At 30.9% G+C, this 12,545-nt stretch overlaps 1 protein-coding gene across 4 annotated transcripts in view; it reads left to right on the top strand.

Annotated features, from left to right (window-relative positions):
* LOC143236022 (solute carrier organic anion transporter family member 3A1-like) overlaps positions 1-12,545 on the top strand; it is a 64,475-nt gene that overhangs the window by 26,538 nt on the left and 25,392 nt on the right. Inside the window, exons 2-5 of one of the 4 annotated variants that reach the window (XM_076474230.1) lie at positions 3,892-3,969; positions 7,599-8,005; positions 8,768-8,915; positions 9,839-9,987. In XM_076474230.1, coding sequence (XP_076330345.1) covers positions 7,717-8,005; positions 8,768-8,915; positions 9,839-9,987 — 586 coding nt within the window. In that variant the 5' untranslated portion in view covers positions 3,892-3,969; positions 7,599-7,716. Of the gene's footprint in view, positions 1-3,891; positions 3,970-5,769; positions 5,860-7,598; positions 8,006-8,767; positions 8,916-9,838; positions 9,988-12,545 lie in introns of those variants that run through there. The other 3 variants (XM_076474232.1, XM_076474233.1, XM_076474231.1) reach the window with 3 other exon arrangements.

Consider the following 12,545-nt stretch of genomic DNA (forward strand, 5'->3'; position numbering starts at 1 on the left):
AATTTGTTTTTAACTTTTTACCGGACGTTTGGCGCAGATAGCCTAGCTGCTTTGTGCCATAAAACACTAAATCAATCAATCAATCTTCAAGTTTGAGGTTTCTAACTGACCAAATCTTTCCATAAAGTTCGTAGCGTCATTCTTGCAGCCATTATATGTATTTCTTTTGATATTCAAAACAGACTGTGCTTAAAATATTCGCGAATTATAGTAATTATTCGTGCTGATAATCATAATTAGCTCTGGAAATAAACTGTATGGTATTAAATAAACCCTGTGATGTCTTATGATTATAACTTAATTATCCGTCCTACTAATGTGAATCATGAGGCACCACAACTGTCACGCTATAATAGTTTTTCTTTAAATTTTCCAGCAATAAAACTTGTACATTTTATCGGACATTTAAGAATTTCGCTATGGTGTTTATATTTATAGACATGGTCATGGTCTTTTCGGAACATTTAAGTTACATATGTATTACGTTAGTGCTAAATATAATTTATCGTACATTGTACTTGTTAATTATGAAAGTCCTGAACCGCAAGGTATAAAAAAAACAACAAAAAAACCACGGGGGTATGACGTATGTACGTATCAGAAAATTAAAGGACACTAGACACATTACGGCTTATCACCACGTGCGTTAAGACTTGTTTCATTGCACGTGTGTGATAACTCTAACAAATTTTCTCTTCTTTCGTTGTGAGGTTTAGTGCTACTCTAGAGAGTATAACCCCCCCCCCCCAATAATATCAACGAATGTTAAACAGTTGGAATACTCAAATATACTTGTAATACCATCTCTGAAATACACTGTACATAGTAAACAAATTTACGATGAAACAGAAACGTGCTCCAAAACTTTGTGGCACGAGAAATAAATCTATTTATTTATGGTCATTGATGGATCTTTCAAGCTTGTTTAAAATATTTCAGCTTTCTTGAACAGGGTTAAGAGGTTGATGGGTTCTATTTATAGGAACTTTTAAGAGCGAAGAATTTATCATTGGTTTATGTGGAATTTGTTACATGCACTTGTAATATGTCTTGCACGTGCTTTAAAGTTTAAGGATATCCAACATTCTGGGAAAGTATACTATGATGTTCCTTTTTTTTTTTTTTTTTAATCAACGAAAGTGGTCTAGTTTTGACCTGAAATGTTACCACGTGTTAAAGTACCTTACTGGCTGCTTCTATAAGACCATTACTCTAAATAATTGTTTTGCTGAAATATAAAAAAAATTCTAACAAACGTGTCAGTTTTTAGTGAATCAGGAATGATTTGAATGTCAGTGAAACATAAAAAACCAACAACAACATAGGTCACGAAAGTTATTTTTATATTTACAATTCAGTTTACATGGTTTTACCCTTTTGTGTATTCTTTGAAGATGTTCTAAGAATATCTATGTTTAGCATTCTGTACACAATGTACAGGTTAGAAAATATACACCACAAGTGTATCCTAAAACCAGATTTTACCAGTCATGAGCTGTATTGTTATTGGCCTTCTATCCCTGGTATGCACAAAGATAGGAAAATAGTCACACAAGGAGAAAAGGATTGACCTACATAGCATATTCTTGTGAAAGGTGTTACAGACTTGGTGTATGATTAGATGGAGGCCGTTGTTGGTGAGAGATATTTTATTTCTGGTAAAGAGAGTTGGTCATTCTGATGAGCATCTGAAATCTGAAGGAATGGTTAAAGAGCTTGGAATTTATTAGCCAGAAGACATGCTGTGTAATTATGCAGTATTACAAGATATGTTATCTAGCTATTACTGTTTTACCCTTGAAGGCCTTCAAGAATGACTGACTTAATCATTTGAAGCCATCAAATTCATACCTATTTTGTGGTAACATTTGTTACACGTTGTCTAGTATGCCACAATGAATGTTAATGTTTTTAATAACTGTTGTATGTGTGTGATAATTATGTACATTTATTTATATCCCATGTATTGTGAGCGAATTTAATTTCTTTAGAAAAGACAAAATAACATATTAGGTAAAATTTATAATCTTGGTGACTAATTAAGTATCTTAGCATAATTTAGGCTGTAATTAATTATTCTCCAGTACTTCTGTTAATTTTACTTTGTATGATTACTGTGGCTCTTTATTTGCTGAATATTTAATTGATTAATAGTATCTGTAATGCCTGTGGTATTGTAGGTTTAAAATTATATGTAATGTCTGTGGTATTGTAAGTTTAAAATTATATGTAACATGCATACAGTTTGAGAGATCTAAATTGGTATTCTGTAATGCATACAGTGCTAAGGTATAGAATTGTCTGTAATGTGTACGGAGTATAGTAGGGTTGAAGTTGTGTAAGTAATACGAGTATTGTATATTTAGAATTTTGTGAAGAGGATAATGTTTGTAGAAAGGTAAGAAATATTAAGCTATGGTACGATAAATTTACTTTTTTCATTGGCCTCTTTACTGTTTTGACATTTGTTAGTAAGGGTATAATTCCAAGATTTATCTGTAAGCAGAGATGGAGAGAACTTTGTAGTTTAAAAATTAATTCAAATTCTCAAGAAATACTCATGTATTTATGATATTTAGTATGTGCTATATGTCATTTGACTAGTTAATTAAGTGTGAGGGGTCATTTGACATTTTTTGATCAGTTAATAAGTGAATTACCAATCCTGTTTATTGAATGTTAAGTACATTATAAAAGTGCATGCAACTGCAGTATTTGTAGGGTTTGGTTTGACATAACTTGTCCTGAAAATTTAAAATATGGGTGTTTCTGTAGCTCACACTTAATTTGTTTAATAATGTTACTTTAGAGTAAGAATTACATTGTAATTATAAACAGTTGAATTAATAGAAAACCTTTTAAAGTGTTGGCAATTAATTAATTAATTTTTCTTTATAATCTTAAAGATCTTATTTTAATTAACATAACAAATGTACAGGTTATACAAAAAAATTTCATGTGTTATATAAATTACAGGAGTTTTAATTCATCTGGTGTAAGTTAAGTGTTTATATTGCAGAAAACACTTAGCAGCTACTCGGTTAAAAATGAAATACAGTGGGTCTTCATACAAATAAAACTGAGTTTCTTCAAGCTCAGAATTTGATTAAAAGGCTGGATATATTGTGTAGGTGGCATGCAACTATAGATCTCATTATTCTTAATTGGAAGCAGTTCTTTCAACTTGGTTAGACTAATTAGCAAGTGATAAGTAGTAATCCATCAAGGATAACAGATGTTAAACTCCAGTGTCTTCATTATAAAGATGCTTGCATGTTTTGTTATTATTATTATTATTGTGATTTTTATGTACTTTTGTGTTTGGCATGGCTAAACTAAGTGTGGTGATGTGCAATCTGATAAAAGTTCATAATACATGGCATTTGCATTGCCAGCTGGATGTTGATATTGTAAGAAACATTTTAAAGATTTTTGTACAGAATTGACAGAACAGTAGCATTTAATTGCAAACTGATTTTATAAAGCTCAAATCCTTTAGAAAAACTAAATTACAAATATCTCATTAATGTGTATATCTGTAACCCACTCACTACACCTATAAACAAAAGACAGACATGCATCTGTAAGTTATATTGTTTCTGAGGAAAAGGGATTTTTCCACTACTGTACATTTTGCTGCTTACCACCATTAAACATAAGTAATATTTAATTGCTTTAGCATAATGGATCATAGTTTGTATGGAATTTTACTCTAGTCAAATTGTCATTGTCAAGATGGTAGAATGTACATGTATTTTACTAATGGTGAAAGTGTTAGCACACAGGATTACCAAAAACAAATTCAAGTAGATTTCAAAAGCTCAAACAGTTTTGTATAGTTGACTGTATTGTACTATACTTTCTGACCTTTACATTTTTTTTGTTCCTTAGAAAGATAATCAACAATCTAAAGACTTGTGCAAGATTTATTAGAAGAGAGAACAGATAGTTAAACCAGTACAAAAGCAAGTGAGGTTCCTTTTTGTCTACCATAATTGTCAATGAAATTTTAAACTAACAAGCTGAAGTAGTGATATACTTGATTTATAGGACGTTAAGAGCGTTATGGATTTATCTTGTCAAATTAATGTCTCTCTTTTGTCTTTTTTTCCAATTATCAAGTTGTATGAAAATTGTCAGTTGACACATGAAACTAATTTATTTTCTCATGATGGTTAACAAGTTAGTTAAAAAAAATGATCTTAGTTGAAGATAAGTTGTGTAATTGAACTGTTTACTTCAGTAAAATCAGAACCTTGTGGCTATGAAAAGGATAGAATTACAATACTTTTGAGGATGACATTTCTGTTGAAGTGTAACATTCACCAGAATATTTTTGAACAGTTAAGAAGAGTAACATCACACTTGCACTTGTGTATGAAAAATTACTCTTTACTTGTGATTTGTAAATTTCTACATTATAAATATTTATGTTAAAAATATTGTTATTAGTTTCATTGTGTTGTGGACTTTATGGAGGCCTAGAATAGTTTCATTTTACTGTATTAGAAGAAATATATTTTTATTTGTGTGGTTGACAGAAACATTTCTGATGGGGAAGTAGGTGTTCTTTTTTCACCAACAACTAATTTTAAACCATTTTAGTACTTACATGCGAGTTGTTTTTTTTCTCTCAAATTGATTTTTTGGCAAACAGCCAAGAACTGGTTTTCATTGAAGAAACAAAATAAAACAAATGAGTTTTTGGTTGAGAGAAATATACATGGTTCATGTTCTGTAACATTTTTTTTGTTAGTGTTGATGTCTTTATGAACTTCAACATCAAACTGTTGTTTGTTGATTAGGGTAAACAGCTGTTGCTGGGAATGCCTGTTGAACAAATGCTACCAGTGAAATATCAGTAGTCAATACTGATGTCTCTGACAACAGAGCTTTGGCATTATATTTTTAAGACCCATCTGTATATTAAGTCAGGGTGAAGCCTTTTTTTTAATATGACCTATTAAACAGTATTATATGTAGTTAATGTAGTACACCTGTTAGGAGTGAAACCACTAAGTGTTTTTAATATTCAGCTGTTATGAGGTTTATATGTATTATGCACAAGACTAGCATTGGTGGGAGGTTGGCTCCCTGAAGTGCCATTTTTCTCTTATAGATTAATGCCACTCATTAATCTAATTATAAATTTATTTTAGCTTTGCCCTTATTATGTCTTACTGTTTCCATCCCACCTTAAGAAAGGTTAAACTAAAGCATTTATAAGGGTAATTTTGTTTATTCTCTCTGTTTAGCAGCAGAAGAGAAGTAGGTTTTAGTAGTAACACAAACTATTTTGGTGAAAATATATCTTAGAAAAAAATTCTTAAAGGCTATAATAAAATAGTTATTTAAAGTTAGATTTAAATCCATTATGATAAGTTAGTTCTATGGTTAAAAGTGTGCTTGGTTGGCTACCTGTTGTATAGAGCTAAAACCTCTTTCCACCTGAGGTCATAGAAAGGTTAACATTTATGTTTTTAGCCTATATTTTCTAGGAATTTATAAAAGGGATGGGATATGTGATTCAAAGAATTAAAACAGCATTGTATACAGCAGGAAGTTTGTACCAAAATGATATTGCCTCTCACAGTTGTTTGTACATGTGCATTATGAATTTCCATAAACCAAATCTGCTATAATACATTCAACTTTGATAAGTAATAGGAAGTGAAGTTGCAGCCCATTTCCTGTTCAACTGTTCTATTTTTAAATTGAGGATGTATGTGGTTTCCAGTAGTTTCTTTATGTAAATAAGTTCTACATACCTGAGTAATTGTAAACTGGCTCTTATGTTTAACACTGTAGGACATTGGTGCTCATTACTTTCACATTCTGTGACTATCAAATAGGCTTTAGGTGATTTTTTATTTATTCATTTGTAGTTGAGATAAGTGTAAGTGAACTCGTATAAATATGGGTGAGTTAATGCTGATGTTAAAATTAAGTAACACTAACTTACATATTTTATTTTTTCTTTCTTTTCTGGCTTATAAATATTAATATCAGACTTAATGTTCACCCTTCTTTTGTTCAGTTATAGAGTTTACATGGATTCCATACACAATAAACACTTAAGAGCTGTAAAATACTGTCAGATGAGACAGTAATATGTTAAAGTATGTGAAAATATAGTATGTTACTTGTTTTGTCAGAGGGTGTTTAATAGTATGTATGGCTTCTTGCATACAAATAAACTTGATTATTTAATGTGGCACCTGAAATTGGAAAAGGTTATGTGTGTGTGTGTGTGTGTGTGTATATTCTTTGGTACATTTCTAAATGGCCATGAATGATGACCTGTACAGCACCATTACACAGTGTACATTCTTTTGCTTTTTAGAACTTTATAAACATGGAAGGTCTCTCTTGACATTATATACAAACCATATAGAGTTGAGCTTGCATTTCTGTAAGTACCAGTAAGTTTGAGGGTTTATGCATGAGTGTGAGCTTGACAGAGAGGTTTTATAGGTCAAGCAAAGAAGTTGAATGAGGCTATCACCTGTGATATTTGATCTAGATTTTTTGATTGACTTATTGCAATAAGTTTTAACAGGTAGAAAATGAGTGAACACCTTTAAGGTAGATGCAATTGAATTATAAGATTTGTTTTATGGAATGTCTTGGATTTATCAATAAGCACAAATCTTAAGAGCTACTGTTTCTATGTTCCCTTATTGAAATATTTATTTATTATTGCTTTTCTTAATAATGTACTGTTTATTATATTATTGCTTTCCTTAATAATGCACTGTTTATTATATTATTGCTTTCCTTAATAATGCACCATTTATTATATTATTGCTTTCCTTAATAATGCACTGTTTATTATATTATTGCTTTCCTTAATAATGCACCATTTATTATATTATTGCTTTCCTTAATAATGCAATTGTTTATTATATTGAGTGTCATTACTTTTTAATTTAATTTGATGCTCATTATTATAATTTTACGATAAAGAATACATGCAATTTTAGCTTAATACATGTATTTAGGACTTACCTAAACCTCCTAGGCTGGTTAAACCTTGAGAGATATTATTTGGTTATTGTAAAAAAAATATTGCTTGGCTATGGTTTGAAAAATTATGAAAGGAATTAGATAATCATAAAACAGATGATGAACTAAAAATCCATTAGCACTCAAAGGTTGATATGATGTTGTAAGACTTTCCACTCTCAACCCAAGTTGTGTAAAAACATTTGGCAAAGGCTGATGTTTCTGTTATCACAGTAATATCCATCCCTGTCAAATCTATGTAGAATTTGGGTTGAGATAGTTAATGCTCATAACACTTTATGAACTCTGTAATATTAACATGTTCTCTGAAAAGATTCAGGCTTTTTTGTGCATATACGTAGATTGCTATTGATAATTGGACAATTAATTTGATTAACTGATACAATTGATTACCCATGTGCATCAATTATATTGGTTATAAGATATAGTTGTACTCTCACCTTTCATTGCATGGAGGTATCCTATCATAGTCTTATATATTTGTATAGATTGTACTTATATAAATCTGTGAACATTCTGTTTTAAACTGTACAGATGCATACATTTAAACTTTTTTTTTTTTAACTTCTCAGGAAAAGCGTTCAAATATGGAAAACGACAGATGAAGACATGGTTTTGTGCATTATTCATTTTTGCATGGTTTGATATTCTGTTGCACTAATAACTACTGGTGAGTTTGTGTTTGCAATAATGGCATCTAGCTGTTTTGATTTAAGTGGTGGTGGATCAGGAGTAATCTTATTGAAAGAGGATGCCCTGCAATTGTGGAGGGGCCATAGACGGACCAAAAGTGCTGGCAGTAATACCTCAAGAGATTTGTCTTTGTACACTAGTATGGGTTTGTATAGTCATCATGGTGAAGGAGCCATACATGTCACAGAAACAGCAGCCAGTGAACTGTCCCACATGACTGACACTACGTGTAATAGTGCCTACGAGTTTGTGAAAGTTACAGACAAGGCTGAGAGGGAACACAGAGGTAAGTATTATTTGGTGTTATCCTTAATATGTACTGTTTGTACAGTATTTTATTGGTTACAGAAAATAAAAATTAACTTAGTTTCTCTGTAAAAACAGACAAATATGCACATTTTCATTTACATAAGGTCTGAATACAATAACATATGAATTAAGAGTTACATGTATTTATACTAAAGTTCTACAAAAATGTTTGGAAGTGAGTAGTGTTTCGAGATTTGTGACTGTAATATAAGTCACTTCATGTATCAGCCCCCAAATATAGTCTTCCATATTGTTTTAGTTATATGCTCTCAGGTCACAAAAGCAAAGTTTGAAGAGTAAAATAGGTCTTTTCCATTTACTTTAGGCATAAGCAATTGGGAAATAACACTTTCTGCTCAAGAACAAGAAAAAGTAAAAATTTTGTTACATAGTGTAATTTGTAATTAAAAAATGTTTTCAGAGAAATGAATTCTGGAACATGGTTGAAAATAGCAATAAGATATATTGAAATATCTCTGTGATATAGTAGTTTCATTGGAGACACTTCTCTGTAAAGTAGTCATTGTTTAGGTCCACCTGCCAGATAGTTTTGTGGGATTATCTTTCTACAATTAATTTTATTAAATAAATATAAAAGTGTAATTAAACAAATCCTCACTTTGTTATTTAGTTAAAAGATTTTACAATTGTTATTGTAAAGGAAAATATTGATAGTTGTCAATTTTAATTTCATGCACTTTCTCAATATTATTGATGGTATATTTTATTTAACCTACAGAAACAGAGGAGCCTGGTAAACGAGAGTGTGGCCTATTAAGTCTCCGTCCATTATGTCTTCAGCGATTTGCTAGGATTCGTGTGTTTGTTTTTCTTGCTTGCATTTTGGTCACCTTACAACAAGCATTATCTTCAGGTTACTTCAACAGGTACATTTTTTTACCTTTTTAATTTGAGTCACCTTACAGTGACCACAATGTCCTTGGATTACTTCTACACATGGTATCTTTTATTCTGGTCTCTGTACAATAAGCACTGTTTTGTGGTTACTTCAGAATGTAAACTTTGTATCTTGTGTTTTCTTCACCTTACAGTGACTACTATTCTTGGGTTATTTCAACCTGTAAATTTTGTATCTTGCATTTTTGTGACTTTACAACAAGCACTGTTTTATGTGGTTATTTCAAAACATTTAGGAAGAGTATTGTTAAAAGGCTTTAAAGAAAGGTCTATTGCATCATAAAAATGAAATGAAAATGTTTCATTAGTTGCAAGTAATTTGGAACATACTGTACATTAAGAAGAAAAATTGTTATATTCATAATATCTTTCAAATTTTTGTTTTAACGTAGATGATTTTGTAATGTTTTGTGAAGTACTTATTGATATTTGTAGGGAATGCTTTGCTTATAGTCATGTTAGTTTGTGTGCAAACTTCAATTCTATCCCTCATAGAGAAGTCAGGCTTCCAAAATGTTGAAGAAGTAAGATGTGTAGAAACAGTTGGGTGGGCTAAAATATCTACAACAATAAATATATCTGTGTAGTTTAATATAGGGCTTTCATACCACATCTAGGTTTTTGTGTACTACAACAGACGTGTATGTTTGACTAACAGTTTCCCACATTTAATTTAGGTACATATAGTAAGTTTGGAATTATAGTCAACATTCTTTCCCCAGTGAACCTTTCCATTTAAGATGTTTTTTTTCTTGACAAACAAGATAAAAATCTATCAAAGACCTTATTTCAAAGCTTACACTTTCATCTTTGTAGAGAATTTTAATGAGAATAATAGACTTAAGTGCACAGTTTTGTTGTATCCCAAGACTGTTCTTTTCTTTTCTTCTAGTGTAATTACCACAATAGAAAAGAGATTTGACATACCCAGCAGGATTTCAGGAGCCATAGCAAGTACTTTTGAAGTTGGAAATTTGTTGACCATAATCTTTGTCAGCTACTTAGGAAGTCATAGACACATCCCTGTCTGGATTGGAAAAGGTGAACAATTAACAACAAACTACCTGCTATTGTATAACTGTCTAGGGTAGTTATTTCCCGATTGTGTACAATATAGGAAAGAAATCATGGGTATTCCATTGTAATAGTAAAATTTGTAAACCAAGAAAAGTGTTATTCTTATTTTAATCAATAAACTTCTGTGTTACTCACCTGTTGAATCTAGCTAATGCAGATATATTGACATTATAATAAACCTGTCTCAATAAGTTTTCCTATCCTCAGAGATCAAAGGGCATGTCATCACACTTGTAAACTTTGTTCAAAATTCTATTGAACTGCTATTTTATGAATATATGTCAATTTTGTTACCAAGTTGTAGATTATAATTCAAACTTTAGTATAATATGTTAGTTATTTTCTTAATTTAAAAGTAAATATCAAAGAAGTAACCCAAATATTGATTTTTGTGTGTTTATAAGGTTATTTTTAATGCAGCATTGGTTCAAGCTAGATATTTGTGGTATCCAAATACAAGGACTGTAGTTTCCTACAAATTAGAAACTCAAGTTACCAATATTGATAGGCTAGAGTACAAAATAAGAACCTTTTGTCTTTTTTTGTTTGCTGAGATATTTTATTTAGCAAATAAAATACAGTGACCCCTCCCATCTCTTCCATTTTTTGAAATATTTGCTTATGTACACCTACTTTGCTTTATAATGTATTTATTACTAATTAAAAGCTCAGAATGTCTGTTACATGTTTTATTTTTCAGCCTTTTTGGAGTTTTTACATGAGAACCTTCTGTTTCTTAGTAGAATTGAGTTGAGAGGTATGAGTAAATTATGCTCAAAGTATTATATTTTTTAGACTCAAATACAGCTTAGTTACTAAGCCTGATAAATAATAGTATAATTTTTGTATGTATATATATATATATAATAAATTATGTTTTTTTTTTTATATATCTCAAAATGCATATGTAAAACCTAAACAAACTTGTTTTACCTCATCCATGTTTGAAATTCAACAAGGCTTAGCAATAAATTATGATTAGTGAGTACAAACTTCAAAAGCAGAAAAGATTATTGATTTCTATATTTCTTTATTTACTATTTTGTTTTGGAGAAAATAACTGAAATTTAAGACATTTGTTGTAAATTCCAATAATATATGCATGTATGCAATGTATGGTAACCAAAATATGACTGTATTTTACAGTCAAGTCCACTAGAACAAAAGCAAGACATGTCCCTTTGAAAAGGCCAGTTTTATACTACTAAGATGAGTGCACGTGCCACATCATTGTAACTTCTGTAATGTTAGTCAGACATTGGTGAAATGGCCCAGCATGGCTAGGTGGTTAAGGAACTCGACACATGATCTGAGGGTTGAGGGTTAGAATCCAAGTTGAACCAAACATGCTCGCCCTTTCAATTGTGGGAGCATTATAATGTGGCGGTCAATCCCACTATTTGTTGGTAAAAGAGTAGCTCAAGAGTTGACAGTCGGTGGTGATGACTAGCTGCCTTTTCTTTAGTCTTACACTGCTAAATTAGGGGCAGCTATTTTAGATAGTCCTCGTGTAGCTTTGCGTGAAATTCAAAACAAACGAAACCATTGGTGAAATATCAATAAATTAAAATAATAAATATATACAGTACTGTTCAAAAGTATTAGGACAAGAAAACATTTTTGTCCATTTTATATGGCTAATTCTTTCTTGCCATTACAGAATGTAAATTTTAACACTATAGTAATACTTCACTGATCTCTATTAACAACTGAATGAGCCAAGGTGAGAATATTTATCATTCTTTAGTATTCTTATGTACTTGTTCAAATTTATGGTCTGAAATAACTGTCATGGTACCCCATGCAGTATCTTAACTACATATAAAGAAGCTAGCAAGGAGCTAGAATATGATACTGGTTTGTGCTAGAAGAAATTATTTTAATAGCACTCCACAATTAACTTTGATAAAAACAGTTTAACACTATATATTAAGGCTTATTGTCATGCCACGGTCCAAAAAGTGTAAAGAATTGTCAATAGAGCAGGTTTGCATAAAAACTTTGCTGGTTGAACTCTTGATAAATTATTGCACTGTAAAGTGCACCCCTAGATCATAAGACTGAGACAGGTTAATTTTAAAATAGGAAATGAAGAGGCAGAAAATCTGAATGATTCTGATGTTAAGTACATTAGTTTACATAGCCTTTGGGACAGAATGAAGACTGCCACTGATTTCAAACATGAGATAAATGACCATGTACCAAATGATAAAAGTGTCCAGATCTACAGTATCAAGAAGGGTCAACAAGAATGGACTATTTGGTTTTGTAGCAGTTAAAACACCTTTATTTTGATCAATCTCCAAATATTGTCAAGACACTAAAATTTCATAAAAAGTCAAAAACTATACTGTTAATGACTAGAAGAAGGTGTTATGGACAGGTGATTCCAAGTTTGAAATATTTGGTTCAAGACATAGATTGTATGCCTGGCAGAAGAAAGGTGAAAAATACCTCCAAGGTCAAATCACCACCCATTGTCAACTACTAATTATTGGACTACTAATTATCATTAATCATCA

This window comes from Tachypleus tridentatus, chromosome 13 (assembly GCF_004210375.1).
Source record: "Tachypleus tridentatus isolate NWPU-2018 chromosome 13, ASM421037v1, whole genome shotgun sequence".
Lineage (NCBI taxonomy): Eukaryota > Metazoa > Arthropoda > Merostomata > Xiphosura > Limulidae > Tachypleus > Tachypleus tridentatus.